Raw genomic sequence first — 17,543 nt, 5'->3', positions numbered from 1 at the left:
TGCCTTGGATTTTACTTTCTTCTAGGCTCATCCAGTGTCCATGTGCATGGTTTCCCAGTAGGCCAGAGAATTGTGGAGAGCTTTTCTAGCCCTGTTATTTCTCTTATTTCCAGGGTACAAAGTATTAAACTTCTGGCTAAGATACCCTTTACCATATCTGAGACTGCCACCTCAGGTCCAAAAATGTGCAGGTTTTTCTTACTTGTTTCTTACCAAGTTTGACTATTTTAGGATTTTTATCTCTCTGTACTCAAACCAAGTGCCCCCCCACCCCGACAGCAAAGCTGCCATTTTCCCCAGCCAGGCCCATACAGATTAAACTGTTGTTGCTCTTTCCAATCAAGCTGGGGTGGTTGGAGAGGTGGAGCTTGGGTGGGGCGGGTGGGGAGAGACTTCAGGCAGAAAGGCCTCAGAAGACCTCATACTCTTCTCAATTAGCAGTTTTTCAGGAATAAATGTTTCTTAGTGCTTTTGGTTTATTTCCAGAGTCCTGAAATAAGTATTTTAACAATTTTATGCAGAGGATTCATTGGCCATTGCATGCTGCCATACCCACTGGTAGCATATAATTTTGAAAGAACAGGAAACCATATGCTCCAGATAGTTTGTTTTTAATAAAAATATATACTAGACATTCCTTGAAGCCCCCTTCTAAGCCTGTGATTTCACAATTACCTCCCCTGACTAAAAGGAAGAAAAATGGCCCAGGCAATTTTGTATCTGAGACCGTTTCCAAAAGCCTACTCTTTCTCTAACTCTTCAGGGATCTTGGATTTTTATCTCTTTGCCTTATATGTGTTTCTCAGTATGAACAAATACACTGTTTGGAGCACTGTTCAAGCATTATAAATGGGAAATAATTTGTCAAGCATCATAAACTCTCTAAAAGAGGCTTAAGAATTAGAAGATATATAGTGGTATCTATAAGGGAGGATATGCTTTAAGCATATTTTACAATTTTGGAAAGATTTAAAATTTATTATGTGAATTAGGGAAATCAAGAGCTTTAAAGTCTATGAAATTATGGGTTTTCTTCATTTTTAAATTCTCTTCAAAGGATTTTTGCTTAAAGTATATTTTCCGTCTTTCTTTTTTTATCATTTTCTTTACTAGCATATTCTTGCCTTAGTGAAAAAGGCTGCTATAAAAATCTAATGCTGCATTATTAACAATAATAAATCATTCCCCTTATACACCAACGGTTTTAATTACCCTTCCTTTCCTAGAAGTGAAACTCTATGAGATAGAGCAAGAAAGAGAGCAAGAGAAAATAACTTGCTTCTCTAAGTCATCCTGTAACACAACACATAGGCTTAAGATGAGTGGGACCTCCTAAGGTTTTAAAAGATGGTTAAGTATTCCTGACTGGTACCAAGAAAGAGGTTTCTCATACATTTCTTATTATGAAAATCTGTTTTTATTCTCCCTTATGGTCCTTAAGATGCAGAAATGGATTCTGCCTTTCTTGATAATGCAAACACTTTCTTTGCCTTGTTTAAGTTATTTCCTACAGTGCTATTTCTGTCATGTTCAATTTTCTTTATTGCTATGATAGCATTTGCTACTGGTTACTAAATTTGACAACATATTTATTCTTACAACATCAGAACATTCACTGACCTAATTCTAAGAAACTACCAAAAAGAGTGCGGAGGATTCCCTTCTCCAGACCACAGTATGATGGTCTGGAGCACCAACCATCCCTGGTAAACATCATCTGAGACAACAACAACCTCCAGATTATATGCTTATTGAGATACTAAACTGAAGCTTAAAAGTGTTTAGCCACTTAAGTTTAATAGCAACCAAAGAGGAGTAAGCCCAATAAAAAGGTAACCAGTGGACAGTGTAAAAACCTAGGACAGTACAGAATTACATACACTTGGCATATATACAGCAGGAAATATTAGGTCATTCCTATATACTTCTAGATAGCATTTAATAATTTCAAAATGCGATCTATTTTTCAACTTAAAAATAGGGGGGTGGGGTGGAGAGCAGATTTTCCCTGGTCCTATATTGAAGGACAATGACCAAACACCATTTTGTTTTCCAGAGGTTTCTGCCTTCTCTCTTCCTGCTGGGTATGGTACAGCATCAACCCTCTGGACAAAGAGGTCTGTTAAGGATGCCCCTCTGGGGCCTGTCCACATAGTTCTTAATATGGTTTCCAGAAGAACATATGAAGGGAATGAAGCAGGATCTTTAAGTGAGAAGAAAATCCCCCTCTCTCCCTCTGAGGTAAGTATAGAAACATTGTTCTCACCTGATGGAAGAGAGGGCTGTGTGTCACAGGGATTCCCAACCCACTAAAGCACATTCCTAGGACCATATCGTCGGGGGCATCATGGCTGTAGCAGCGACATTTACTGGCGAGAAGTCTCCTGATTGCTTCTCTGCTGAAGACCATTCTAGTGGGAAGCCAGAGCAGACAGAGAAAAGGGTTAGAGCAGCAGGTCCTCCAGACCTTTAATCTCAATAAAGAAATAGAGTTCAGAGGCCACATTCTTGATAAAGATGTTGACATCAGCAGTGTTTTATGTTTAATAGTTATTGTGGGGGAAATGTTTTGTGCTTTTGATGAAAGGAAAATTTGCTTTGAAGACACCTGTACATATCTAACAGGCAATTTTATTTCCTTATATATTTTTCACAAATGAATATTCTACAATATTCTTTTCCTAATGTGTCAATGGAAAATTAGAATAGTTCTTCAGTTTTAGCACTCTTAATGAGGTCAATAACAAAATCCACCAACATTGCCAGAAAGTAGATGGGCCCATTAATACAAGTGATGACTGAAAGTGAGATCAAATCTAAATGAAACAACCAGGCATTGTCCAAGTCACTCCAGGCTATGAAAGTTGCCTTGAGGTGATTTTGAGAAAGAGAAAAGAGAGAGGGACAGTGAGAGAGAGAGACTGAGCTGCCTCAAATAGAGCTATGATACTACTTGACCCAGTATGCTGGGTACTTTCTGGTGGGACTCATGCCCAATCTTGCCATTCTGTGCCCTCCTTGGATCTGCAGGAGGATGGAAACTGTAAAATAATACTTTCCAGACTCCCTTGCCAGCTAATACCCAGCTTCATTCTGACAATGAGGGGCATAATACTGGGGGAGGCCATCCACTTCTGGCTCTGGCAGTCTCCGTGGTGAGGCAGGCGATGGGGGACAACTCTGGGGCAGCAGAATGTTGGCAACAGAACCACAGTGGCCGTGGGGAGCCAGTGCAAGGACTGGCTCAGACACAGTGTTGAGACCCAAAAGCAGAAGCAGCTAGAGCAATCCACATGAACAGGCTCCAGAACAGGCTCCAGAACACAGCCTTTGCTCTGCTCTTCCAGCCTTCAGGGCTGTAGCAGCTTTCTATAATTACTGAGTTCTCAGCAGAACCCCTGGCACCGTTTTATTCCTCTGGCCCTTCCCAACACTTCGGCACCAAGTTCTTTTTGAAATACAGATTGGTCCTAAAATACAGGACTATTCTGGCCCTACGGTAGTAATGGCTCTTCTCATAGTATGAATAATCCAATAGCTGGCAGGGCTGAAGGGACTAATATGGTTCACAAATCCATTCCCAGTAAGCGACAATTTCCTTGAAGGCAAAACTGTCTATAATTTGTCCTCGTATTCCCACAGCCAAATGCAGGGAATTGCGCACAGTAAGTACTCAGCAGAATTTGATGCATCAAAGAAGTGAGAATAAAGCTGCCCTTACCAAGATGTTCTTCCAGGGGGAGGGGAAGGAGTTCTATGAATCAGTCTAGTGGGAAGGAAAAAAGGATAAAGACCTTGAAGACAATCCCTCATGCGAAATGTTGATTGCATACTCAGCTGGGGGTTTAATTCACTTTAACTCGGTTCAGTGACCACGCGCTGGTGACGCAACCACACAGGGAGGGCCTCTCCCTGCCCTGGCCAACATGTCGGAGGACACGGTGAAACAAGACCAGACAAGAGGGGAAAGCAGCTGTTTAAGTTGATACAAGAAAACAGGACGGTACCTGAGGAAGAAGCAGAGTTCTTGTGAACTCTACCAAAAGGAAAACTCCATGTCTGAAAACGCACCAGAAATTCTCTGAGTCTAGGGCCCATAAGGAATTGGGATAGCACCTTCGTATGGGTCAAACCCCCATTCATCTACCTGATCCCAGGAAGAGAGCCTATGTAAGGGGATATGCACCTGCCAGAGACAGACCCTTAAACATCTATCCAAGGCCACATTAAGGGGAATTTCCCAGGTAAGTATAATGCAGTTGACCTTGAACAATGCTGTGTTGAGGGGCCAGCCCCATGTGCAGTTTAAAATCTGATCCGACTTCTGAATCCCCTAGAAGTTACCTACTGTAGTCTACTATTGGCCTTACTTAGGTAAGATGAATAGTCGATTAATATATTGTATGTTATATATATTATAAACTGAATTCTTACAATAAAGTAAGCTATGGAAAAGAAAATTTTATGAAGAAAATTAAAAGGAAGAGAAAATACATTTACAGTACTATACTGTATTTATGAAAAAAAAAATCTGCATATAAGTGAAACTGCCCAATTCAAACCCATGTTGTTCAAGAGCCAACTGTACTTGTATTCCAATCAGAGCTCTCATCTTTATCTTAAGCCTGATTTTAGTAAAACACTTTATTTTTTTCTTTCATCAGCATCTAAAAGAATAAGAAAGAAAGGGAAGGCCCAGTTTTATCCTGGCCCCCTCTCTGAAAAGTTAACTTTACAGGAAGATAAAAGGTAAGCATAAAATCTTTATTAGTAATTTTTTCCCTACTCACACAGAACAGTCGTACATTAATTATTCACACAAACTAAGTACACATGAGCCTTTAATAAGATGGGCTTATTAGTATGCTGATGGGTTATTTAAAAATGAAGTTGTCCCCCAAAATGGAAAAGTACCAGACATATCACGGTATGTCTGCTCTGCCCAACTTTTAAATATTAAAAAGATGTTGAGAGGCTATAAGCCCAATAATGTGATTTCTTTAAATATACACACTCTAATTTTAAGCAGAAGAAAAACTGAAATGGGAAGCAGGGGCTTGCCCAAGTCCGCATGTGCAGAGGAAGAGCACATACAGAAGGTGAAGGGCATCAGAGATGTGCCTGCCTCTCCCGGTCTTCCAGCAGATGAACAGGTCAGGACTGTCTCCAGGTAACACTGTCCTCAGCCCTTTCGAGGAGGCTGCCAAAGAATATGAGGACATCCTGATCATAGCTTCCTACTCAGACATAGGTAACTATTTCAAAAAGGACAGCGGTTATTGAATAAGCTGTCTGCAGATACCTGAACATTCAAGGAGTAAGCAATGAAACGAATGCCAGGTACTTGCATTCAAATCCTACAAAGGTCTCATTTTCCAAACAATACGGAACACCTACACATAAATCACTGTGAAGTCTACACTCCCGATTCAGCTCTGCTTCGTGGGGCAGAAGGGAGATGGTTGAAGGCAAGGCTTTACAAAAACGTAACTTGACTGTAAACCACAGCAAGAACATAAGAAACACATTTCATACTACAGCCATTTGTATGTGTTGTGTGTATATAAAACTGAAAATTTCATGAAACATACACCCCTACTACATGTGATACACTATGATATTTCTATTTTATTCTATTCCATTTTATAGTTCATTATTTTTAAATGATGGTCATGATCCATTCATTGGTTTTATAAGCCATTAATTGATCCTGACTTGCTGTTTACAAAAAAAGTCATGCTGGTTCTTAAGCTAGATCATCAGAAAAGTCTACTGAGAAATCATTTAACATGATGTCTGCAGCTTTCTTCAAAGGTTGGTATGAGACAATCTTGTGATAAATGTTTCTGCATATTTGTAAAAGTGCTATTAAAAACAGAATATTACACCAGTCATTAGTTATACAAAGACCAATGCTCAGTGTTCATGCATTTGTTTATTCATTTACTCATTGTACCTGGTTAAAAAAAAAAAAAAAAAAAAAGAGTCCCTATGCTAGCAAGTGAGGATATAATGGGAAATGAGACACAGATGTTGCCTTCAAATAATTCATAATTTAGGTAGAAAACAGAAAGGTAAATAGGCAATTAAATGATAATGGTTTGCATAATATGCTACGAAAGTACATTTGAAAGGCATCAAACCCAGACGTGAAAGGCCAGACTAGGCCAAAAGCTTTCAGGAATAAATAATAGCTATATTGTGTCCAAAAAAATGAGAAGGATGAACTGGGTGACAAAGAAAATTGGGGAGGGGACACAGTGCTATACAGAGACCGGCAGATGCCAATCTTAGGGAAGAGGACAGAAGAAATGACTCCAAGGAACTGAAATAGGATGAGGGTGCAGGTGAACGAGGCTAGAAAAATAAAAGAGCATCTGCCAAGGTCATCAGAGGCCCGGTAAGTCTTTTTTTTTTTTTTTTAAACATATAATGTATTATTTGCCCCAGGCCCCAGGCCTATGAATCATCAGGCTTACACAATTCACAGCACTACCATAGCATATACCCTCCCCAATGTCCATAACCCAGACACCCTATCCCTCTCCCCCCACTCCCCAGAAACCCTCAGTTTGTTTCCTGAGATTAAGATTGTCTTATAGTTTGTCTCCCTCACCCATCCCATTTTGTTTCATTTTTTCCCTCCCTTCCCCCACAACCCTCTGACCTGCCTCTCAAATTCCTCTCTGGTTTCATCTTGTTTCATTTTTTCCCTCCCTTCCCCTATGATCCTCTGTCTTTTTCTCAAATTCCTCACATCAGTGAGATCATATGGTAACTGTCTTTCTCTGATTGACTTATTTCACTAGCATGGTATCGTCTCGTTCCACCAATGTTGTTGCAAATGACAAGATTTCTTTTGCCATTTTTTGATGTCTGCATAGTATTTTTTTTTTTTTTAAAAGAACTTTTTATTTTTTTTTTTTTTAAGATTTTATTTATTTATTTGACAGAGAGATCACAGTAGGAGAGAGGAAGGGAAGAGATCACAGAGAGAGAGGAAGGGAAGCAGGCCCCCTGCTGAGCAGAGAGCCCGATGTGGGACTCGATCCCAGGACCCTGAGATCATGACCTGGGCCGAAGGCAGCGGCTTAACCCACTGAGCCACCCAGGCGCCCTGCATAGTATTTTTGATGGCTACATAGTATTCCATTGCATATATCTTCTTCTTTATCCATTCATCTGTTGATGGACAGCTGGGCTCTGTCCATAGTTTGGCTATTGTGGACATTGCTGCTATAAACATTCGGGTGATGTGCCCCTTCGGATCACTACATTTGTATCTTTAGGGTAAATACCCAGTAGTGTGATTGCTGTGTCGTAGGGTAGCTCTATTTCCAACTTTTTGAGGAAACTTCATATTGTTTTCCAGAGTCATAGCCATGTTCTATTAACAACTGAATCAGCTAGACCACACCAGAACCCCTGGAATGTGATTCTGGAGGTCCCGCAGTAGGAACCATTCTGATCTAAGGGATTGCAAAGTAAGAATATAAAGTCCTGACCCTTCAGAGGTTTAGAAACCAGTGCCAAGAATGTGGCTCAGCACATGGTGGATATTCAGCAAATACCTGTTGAATGACTTTAAATCACTATAGTTGATACTGAGATCCTCCCTACATACCCCAATAGCAAAGACTCCAGAAATAATAGAAAGACTAATTGCTCAATTGATTTACCCATATAAATCAAATCAAAATCTTCCCCACAAGAGATCAGGCAAATGCTCATTTAAAAATATTGACTTTTCACTGTTATTTAAAACCTATCAATCCTACACAAATAGCACTTAATTGCTTAAGGTCAAACTCTTTTCTGAAATGTGATTTATTAGCACCAGGTAATTTAAAAGTCTAATGACTTATTTTTCTGACCATAAAATCTATATCCAAATTTCTTTTTTCATTTAAACAATCAAAACTAATTGGCTACCTAGAAATGATCATTCCTATAGGAACCAAGTACCTTGGTCTCTACCAAGAACCTTGACAACCATTTATATTTCTTCATGGAAAAATGGTCTTTAGCATGGGTTCTTTTCATAGTTCACAAATTTAATATTCACTGTCCTATAACAGAAACATATACAGAGCATGCTGGTATCAGGACCACCGCCACAGACCAAGCCCTGTATGGTGGAAATAGAAGTTCATGCTGAAAGTACGTGCAGAAAGCTATGCTCATAGTTACCCTCCTCCTCCCGTGATGTAGCTGTAGCCGCCAGTGCCCAGGCCATAACCATACCGCTCTCCCAGAAACACGGGTTCGCTTGAGTCGTAACAGCTAAGCAAGTGTCGGAGCCTGGAGATGCTGAAATTCCAAAGGGAACAATAATGACTTAACTCCAAAGTGTGCTCATGGTAAAGAGTTTATGATTCTTACATCCCACGGGTCACACTATAGAATTATATGTATATATGTATAATTATAATAATACTATGAAATCATTTAGAGATGAAATTCAGTGATTTACAGAAAAACACATTTTTTTCAAAAAGAGAAAAAAAAATCGATGGACTCTGTTTATGCCTGGCAACAGGAGAGAAACTAAAAAACAAGGGGATCCCCAGTTTTAATAAGCCACTGCCAGAACATGGCTGCCTAGTTTGAGTGAGGGGGCAGCAAGTTAATGAAGTAAAGGTTGCCGATGGTAGCTCACTTCTACCAGTCCTGCTTCTCAGTAAGTGTGAACCAACCGTAACATCTTTTCAGGTGTACATGGTGTGGAGTGCTGACAACACTGACTCCATCTTCGGCCTCCATCTTGGTCTCACCTGTAGGGTGCAGGTGGCACCACTTTAGATAACTACCCCGTGATGGGACCACGCCTCTCTCGCCAAAAAAAGCTGGGGATTATGGTCTGGATATTAGCAGAGAATTGCTGCATATTGCCGTCCCGACCGAACGACCCAACCACTCACCCACCCACCGACCAGCCAACCAACCCACGGTAAGCTGTCCTGAGTAAAACCGTGTGAACAGGATGGAGTGGCTTCTTCCATTTTCAGTATTAAAGTGCCTTCTCAGTCTGGGGGATACATGACTGACCCTCCTCCACCTTCCTTGTGGGAAGGATACTGAAAATCAAACAAGCCATGGGTGAAGGGGCTGTGCCGGGGGAAGCCCACTGTCTGTGAAGGAAACCCCAAGCGGTTTAGCTACCACCCTGTGGGCAGACTTGGCCTGGACTTCTGCGCGTTTCAGACCATTCAGATGTCATCCCACGTCCCTGTGAGGACAGGGAGGCCCTAAAAACACCTATCTGAAACAGTGGGTGTTCGGACTGTAGGATACTGGAGAACATCGTACAGTGGTAAATGGATTTGAGACCTCAGAAATGGCCTAAGCCGCTGCTCAGCCTGCCTTGTGACAAAGATTATACACTGCAGGCATAGTGAGAGCTGCAGGCACTTAACTAATCTGATTGGGTACATGCTAGCATTAAGAAAACCTGGCTTAACAAGGAGGCCGTTCCCTCCGCTGCACCTGACCTCTGTGGAAGAACCGAGGATGAAACATGCCATTTCCACCCAGCATTTTGGTGGCCCAAATGAAAAATTACTTTCCTCTTGTATGAATTTCCATATCTCACGGTCAGTCCCCCAGACTAGGCATGGGACTTCAGTATCCCTTCTTGTCCCTGGGGTTAAACGTCCGACTGCTATAATAGCCCCTATATAATGGCAGACTTACATGAAACCGAAAGGGAGATCAACTGAAAAACAGGGAAAAATAAAGGATCCTCCCAATGATAAAGTGGTGGGAAGGGGGTCTATCAAGAGCTCGTAAACAACAGTAGCAAGATCTAGTATTATCTGGGACCCCGAGAGAAAATACAAACAACCCATTTCAGTCTTGCTAAGCCTCTAGAAGGCACTGCCTAAGAGAAAGCAGTTTACTTCCTTGAAGGAAGGCTCTAAAAGCCAGGGGTGTTGCCAAGTGCCCCTCTGCTAATGGCAGAATTTCAGGGGTGGATACCACCCCTGAGACTAGGGAGGCAGACCAGAGACTACCCTCAGAGACTAGGAGGTAGGCCAGTGTTGCCCTCTCATGCGTGCAATAGGGGGCAACCAGAGGCCCCAGGTGGAGTTAACCATTTATTGGTCTTGTACCAACCAACAGACACAGCAAGCTCTAATAGTCACTGACTGCATGCACACTTGTCTATGGAAACACTTCAAAATTTGGGGGAGAAATAAAGGCAAAAAGAGTAGTAAGATGAGTGCAGGCTTTAGGGATATTAGTGCCAAATATGAGTTGTGAATTGAATGTAACTTCACACCCAGAAGGGTTTGGCTGGGGCTTGTGGCAACAACAAAATGGGAAATCAATTATAGTTATTTGTGTAAGTTCAATAAGAATGTGGTCTTGTAGCAGGACACCACTGGAAGAAAATGTTCTTTTAACAGGACATTGGAAACAATGGTTATATTACCAAGGTTGTGACTGGAAGGTGAGACCAAGGTTGATGTTGAGAAGGGCTAGCTTTTCCTTGTCTGAAGAAGTTACACCACTTACAGATACCTTATAAAGTCCTTCCACTGTGTTCTAAACTAGAGCTGACCAGGTCCAACTCCACCAAATCCCCAGTTCTCTCATGACATTAATCAGCGTTTCCTGAAAAGAGTTGTTCCGTGGTCAAATTTGGATTAATTTTTTTTAATTGGCTAAATAAATTTCAATGTTTCTCAAGCCTGGTGAGCATCATGCATGTCCAAGACGTGGATATATCCAGTATTTCTCTAACTTATTAATCACAAATTCTTATAGAGAAGTATTAACACCGAGAAGACTGGTGCTCTAGAATTTCATTTTTCCTCCTTTGGGGGATAGGTAGGATATTAAGAAGTCAAAGTGGAGATGCGCAAGGTGAAGAGAAGGACCCCCTTTCCAATCTGCACTGCTGCATCTTACACAAATAGCCCAGCTAGTAAGCCTAAAGCTGAAAATGAGTAAATTTAATGGATGAAAAAATCACGTAAAAATATGGTGCAAAGAGTTCACAGGTTTGTTAATGATGTTTCTACCTGCCCGGAAGTCAAGGCCTCTGACAAAGTTGACAGTTTCTTAGTGGCCAGAAAATGTTATCTTTGAAACTGTCCTGTTTGGGGCTCACAAGGTGAACATTCTAGGCACCTAGTTTGGAATCGTCTTCAGGTCAGCTGATAACTCTGCGGGGGAAGGTGAGGAGGTGTGCAGATACCCAGTAAGACACCATTCGGTTATGGAGAATATACTCAAAGATCTCTAAGGCAACTGTGGCCTTCAGCTGGTAAAAGTCTGTGTGTGTTTAAGAAAAACAAAAACAAACAAACAAAAAAACCTCGAAGACCTCTGGGGCCAATTTAAATCTACTCCTTGACCTGAGAAGAAAAGTATTTATCTTCCTCCTGCATATTGTAAAAATGTCAATTCAACCCTCAACTTCTAATTTCTGAGGTTAAAATAACTGGGATTTAACATCTCATCTGGTTTTCTTTTCCTTTTAACATCAACCATCTCCCTACCCAGTATCATTTTAAAGCTGAAGAATCAAACTGAGTCTGACAACCATCATATGTTTCATTTTGCTAAAAACTAGAAATGTGGATAAAGCAGAAGAATCTCCAGTTCTATCCAAGCAGATTGACCATTCATCTGGGAAAGGAACTTTTATTTAACAATATGCTACCATTTAGGGCAATTTTAAGGCACAGAAAAAAAAAAAAAAAACCAGTATGGCAACAGGTAAGACTGACTACATGCTATCAAAATCATAATAACACAGCTTAGTGTTGCATATAGATTTTCTAACAGCATAATACTGATTTGTGTATGTATAATGGACACATGTTACCTATGTTTCAGCTGTACAACATAGTGATTTGACAAGTTTATATGTAATGTTACGCTCACCACAAGTATTGCTACTATCTGTCCCATTACATTGCTATTACAGTATCATGGATGGTATGCCTTCTGTTTTTTACTCCCATGGCTCACTCGCTCCATAACTGGAGGTCTGTATCTCCTCTACCCTTCACGTATCTTACCCAACTTCCCATTCCCCTTCTGTTTGGCAATCATTAGTTCTCTGTATTTATAGGTCTGATTCTTTTATTTATTTTACATTCTGTTTATTAGTAGAATCGTAAGTCAGACTAAGAAAGACAAATACCTTATTTCATTTAATACCTTCCAGGTCCATCCATGTTGTCACAAATGTCAAGCTCTTTCTTTCATAGCCAAGTAATATTCCACCGTGTGTGTGTATGTGTGTGTGTGTGTGTGTGTATAAAGATGTGATAAGTATCTATCACATCTTTATCCATTTATCTATCAATGCACACTTGGGCTCCTTCCATGTCTTGGCTACTGCAGACAATGATGCAGTAAACATAGGGGTGCATAGATCTTTTCAAGTTGGTGCTTTCTTTTTCCCTGTGTAATCACCCAATAATGGAATTATTGGATCATATGGATATTGGATTATTGGATCATTTTTGACTTTTTGAGGCACCTTCATACTATTTTCCACAGTGGTTGCACCAGTTTGTGTTAGCACTAGCAGCACAAAAGGGTTCCTTTTTCTCTATATCCTTGCCAACACTTGTTGTTTCTTGAATTTGACTTTTGCCATTCGGACAGGTATGAGGTGATACCTCCTGTGGTTTTGATTTTTGTACTTCCCCCAAAATTACTGATAGGGAGCATTTTTTTATGTGTCCGTTGGCCATCTGTTTGTCTTCTTTGGAGAAATGTCTATCCAGGTGCTCTATTTTTTTTTTTTTTACTCTGGTGCTCCATTTTTTAATCGGATTGTTTTTTGGTGTAGTAGGACTTCATTACATATTTTGGATATTAACCCCTTATTGGAGATCATTTGCAAATATCTTCTCCCATTCAGTGGGTTGTCTTTTTGCTTCGTTGATGGTTTCCTTGGCTGTGCATGTTTCCTTTCATTTTGATGCAGTCCCAATAGGTAATTTCTGCTTTTGCTTTCGTCTTAGGAGACATACCTAGAAAAATATCGCTATGGCCGATGTCAGAGAAATTATTGCTCAAGCTCTCTGCTCAGATTTTTATGGTTTCAGGTTTCATATTTGGGTCTTTAATACATTTTGAATTTGTGTGCATGGTGTTAGAAAATAGTCCACCTTCCTTGTTTTACATGTTGCTGTCTAGTTTTCCCAGCACCATTTATTGAAAACAGTGACTTTTGCCCACTGTATATTCTCTCCTCCTTTTTCATAGACAGACGGTAATAATGTGGGCTTATTTCTGGGGTCTCTACCCTGTTCCACTGATCTATGCATCTGTCTTTATTGCCAATACCATATGGTTTCAATTACTACAGTTTTGTAGTGTATCTTGAAATCTGGGATTGTGATACCTCCAGGTTTATTCTTTTTTATCAGCAATGTCTTGGCTATTGGGGGTCTTCTGTTGTTCCCTACAACTTTTAGGATTATTCTAATTTTAAGAAAAATGCTATTGATATTTTGATATGGATTGTACTGAATCTGTAGACTTCTTTGGGTAATAGGACATTTTGACAATATTCTTCCGACCCAAGAGGATGGAGTATCTTTCCATTTGTTTGTGTCACCTTCAATTTCTTTCAACAGTGTTTTATAGTTTTCAGAGTACAAGTCTTTCACCTCTTTGGTAAAATTGTAAATGGGGTGTTTTTAATTTCTCTTTCTGTGAGTTTTTTTGTGAGTGCACAGAAACACTACTGATTTCAGGGTATTAATTTTGAATTTTGCAACTCTAGTGAATTCATTATTACTTCTATTAGTTTTTTGGTGGAATTTTTAAGGTTTTCTATCTCTATCATGTCATCTAAAAGACTGAGAGTTGAGCTTCTTTACCAATATGGATGTCTCTTATTTCTTGTCCGACTGCTATGACTAGGACTTCTAGTACTATGTTGAATAAAAATAGTGAGAGTGGACATCTTTGTCTTATTTCTGATTTTGGGGAAAATCTCTCAATTTTTCCCATTGAGGATGATCTTAGTTGTGGGTTTTTAACATATGGCCTTTATTATATTTGGGTTTAGAAGAAACATACCTCATTTGTTGAGAGTTTTTATCATGAATGGAATCTTGTCAAATGCTTTTTATATATCTATTGAGCTGGTTGTATGATTTTTTTACCCTTCATTTTGTCAGAATGCTGATTTTTTAAAATCCAGATGAAATTCTACTCCAACCTATGGCTTTAATTTTTCAATGTTTTATTTGGAAATAGTTTCAAGATTATAGAAAAATTCCAGAGTAGTACAATGGGAAGTACTCTCCTATATCCTTTACCCATATTTACCAGTTGTTAACTTTACCCTATTTGCTTTATCATTCTCTCTCAATCTCTCTAGATAGATATTCATATTCATATATTCATGTATCTGTGTATATATATATGTGTGTAAATGTGCACGTGTGTGTGTGAGTTATACACATATATTTTCTCTTTTCTAAAATATTTGGGAGTAAGCCTCATATGTTATGCCTATTTCTCCTAAATACATCAATGTGTATCTCCTAAGAACAGGAAAAGTAAAGAATTTCAAAAACTTTAACATTAATATAGTAATTTTCTTAAAAAGTCAAATATACACCTACATGTTTCAGCCATTCTACTCATAGGTATTTAGCCAAGACGAATACATATACAAAGATATATACACAAAAGTTTCTAACAGCCTTAATTAGGATTCCAAAACTGAAAACAAATGCTTCTATCTAATTTACCACCCTTATTCCAATTTTATCAATTTACCCAATGTCTGTTCTAGCACATCTCCCCTTCAGTATAGGATGCAGCTCAGGATCTCTTATTGCATTTATTTATCATATCACCTTATTCTCTCTTAATCTGAAAATTATTCAGCTTCTCTTTGTCTTTTGTTACACTGGTATTTTTAATAATAAAAGCATCTCCCCAATTTTTAATGGAATGATCCTCCTGTTGGGTTAGTCTGGTGCTTCCTCATGACAAAGCCCGGCATATGCATTCCCAGTCACAGTATTGGATATATGATGCTGTATCTGACACACGATGTCCTTCTGATCTTCACAGTGATACCTATTCTGTTCACCTAGTCAAGTTGTCTGGTATTTCCACTGGACAGTTTTACTATTTTTCCATTGCTATTTTTTTTAAAGATTTTTAATTTATTTATTTGACAGAGAGAGATGACAAGCAGGCAGAGAGGCAGGCAGAGAGAGGGGAGGAAGCAGGCTCCCTGCTGAGCAGAGAGCCCGATGCGGGGCTCGATCCCAGGACCCTGGGATCATCACCTGAGCCGAAGGCAGCAGCTTAACCCACTGAGCCACCCAGGTGCCCCGACCATTGCTATTTTTTTAATTCCAGTTTAATTAATGTACAATGTTATATTAGTTTCAGGTAACCTAGAAGAAATAGATAAACTCCTAGAAACCTATAGCCTCCCAGAATTGAATCAGGAAGAAACAGAAAATCTGAGCAACTGATTACCAGCAAGGAAACCGAATCCCAACAAACAAAAGTCTAGAACCAGATGACTTCACAGGTGAATTCTATCAAATATTTAAAGAAGAGTTAATACCTCTTCTTTCAAACTATTTCATAAAAACAGAAGAGGAAAAAAAGCTTTTCTTCCAACTTCATTCTAGGAGGTCAGCATTCCCCTGATACCAAAACCAAAGAAAGACACTACATAAAAGGAGAACTACAGGTCACTATTCCTGATGAACATACCTATTTTCTACTTCTTATAAGCATGAACTCCTTTATCCCTAATTTTAATGGTCATAATTCATTGTTGTCCTTAATTACATGATGCTTGTCTAAGATGTGACCAACAGGAAACCATTTTTCCTTCACTGTGATGTTTTCAATTGAAACACAGTTGAGTTCATCTTTTTTTCCTTATCTTTATTATCTTTTCTCCTGTCATTATTGATTTTTCAAATATGTAAAATATGAGCATGCTTCCACAACTCAACTGAATTAAAAGATAAATTCAGAAGTATCACACCCTCTCTTACTCCGTCTATCCTCTTCTCCCACCCAACCCTTATAGAAACCAACTTCAGGGGCACCTGGGTGGCTTAGTGGGTTAAAGCCTCTGCCTTCGGCTCAGGTCATGATCCCAGGGTCCTGGGATAGAGCCCCATGTCGGGCTCTCTGCTCAGCAGGGAGCCTGCTTCCTCCTCTCTGTCTCTGCCTGCCTCTCTGCCTACTTGTGATCTCTATCAAATAAATAAAATCTTTAAAAAAAAAAAAAAAGAAAGAAAGAAAGAAACCAACTTCATGGTTTATTGGTTCAACTCTCCCTCACTTGATTTTGTAAAGATAAGGAGATATAGGTATGCTTTATTTCCTTTTCATTCTTACACAGAGACTAGCATACTAAATACATTGTGAGTTTTGATTTCCAGGAGATACCATTAAATGAGAAAAGCATTCAGTACCAATTTTTCAAGGAAACAAAATTCTGATTAATTTGAACTTTTTCTCTATCTCATCATTTCTGCATGTATCTTTATTATCTCCTTCCTTGTGTTTTTTGGGGGTTGGCTTTATGATTTCTTTTTCCCAGCTTTTAGAACTGGGAATTGAACTTTTTATTCTCATTGATTTGCTAGGTCTTTATCCATCCCTTTATTTTTAGGCTTTTTGAAGAACTATGTTTATGTAGGTCTCTTATATAAAAGTACAGAGTTGGGGTTTGCTTTATGAGCCAATTTGAAAAGTTCTTTGGTAAGTTAAACCCATTCAAATTTAGTGAAAAACTGGTAATATTTGGTTTCAACATGAAATTATTTTGGGTTTTAATTATACACATACTATTTACTATTTCTTTTAAGAAAAAAATTTGTGTTGGAAAAGTTTTTCCCATGATCTTATATTTAACGTTTTATGCCTTATTATGTTTTATTTAACATTTTGTTATTAGATCTGTCAGTTTTATATGATACCCTTTGAATCTCCTCTCCTAGCTATACAGTAAGCCATGATCTTATTCTACTTTCCCTTTTCTTTCCATTTTTTAAAAGTTTCAAGATTCTGCTTTGTCAAACATATTACATTTATATACTATTCCCCTACCCACATCCCCAACCCTGTTTTACAGTTAAATATATGAAATGTCCACCATCAGTCCTCTTGCCCAAATTTCCTCTCTCATTTGCATGAAGTTCTCTAATATATTCCCCAGGAAGGATGCATGTGCATACTGCACATAAAATTTGTGACTCACAATTTTTTTTAGTTTAACATGTTCCTCTACCATTTGTTCCATACTTAAGTCATTCTGAGAAGTCTGATGCTGGTCCTACTTTCTTGCTCTACAGGTTATTTTGTAATTTTGCCTAAAGACTCAGAGGAAGTTATCGAAGCCTAGTAGTTTTACCCAGTGATGTGAAGAAGCTGAAGATCAGAAGCTGAAGTCAATTTTCCAAGGCACCTACTAGGTAGGCCTTTTCAATATACACTTTAATGTCCTCTTTTATTTCTGGTATTTAAATGTTATTTCTTTTCTTTTTTTTTTTTTTTTTTTTTTTTTTTTTTTTTTT

The 17,543-nt window shown here is 39.0% G+C and overlaps 1 protein-coding gene across 3 annotated transcripts in view; it reads right to left on the bottom strand.

Annotated features, from left to right (window-relative positions):
- Window positions 1–17,543, bottom strand: part of B3GLCT (beta 3-glucosyltransferase) — a 115,169-nt gene that overhangs the window by 12,343 nt on the left and 85,283 nt on the right. For 2 of the 3 annotated variants that reach the window (XM_059377804.1, XM_059377802.1), the window contains exons 13-14: window positions 8,191–8,310; window positions 2,267–2,411 (exon numbers count right to left, since the gene is read on the bottom strand). In XM_059377804.1, coding sequence (XP_059233787.1) covers window positions 2,267–2,411; window positions 8,191–8,310 — 265 coding nt within the window. The remainder of the gene's footprint in view (window positions 1–2,266; window positions 2,412–8,190; window positions 8,311–17,543) is intronic. The other variant, XM_059377803.1, reaches the window with a different exon arrangement.

Source organism: Mustela nigripes, chromosome 15 (genome assembly GCF_022355385.1).
Source record: "Mustela nigripes isolate SB6536 chromosome 15, MUSNIG.SB6536, whole genome shotgun sequence".
In the NCBI taxonomy this organism is placed as follows: domain Eukaryota; kingdom Metazoa; phylum Chordata; class Mammalia; order Carnivora; family Mustelidae; genus Mustela; species Mustela nigripes.
Note: the sequence above shows the minus strand (reverse complement) of the source record. Positions and strands in the feature narration are given on the sequence as shown.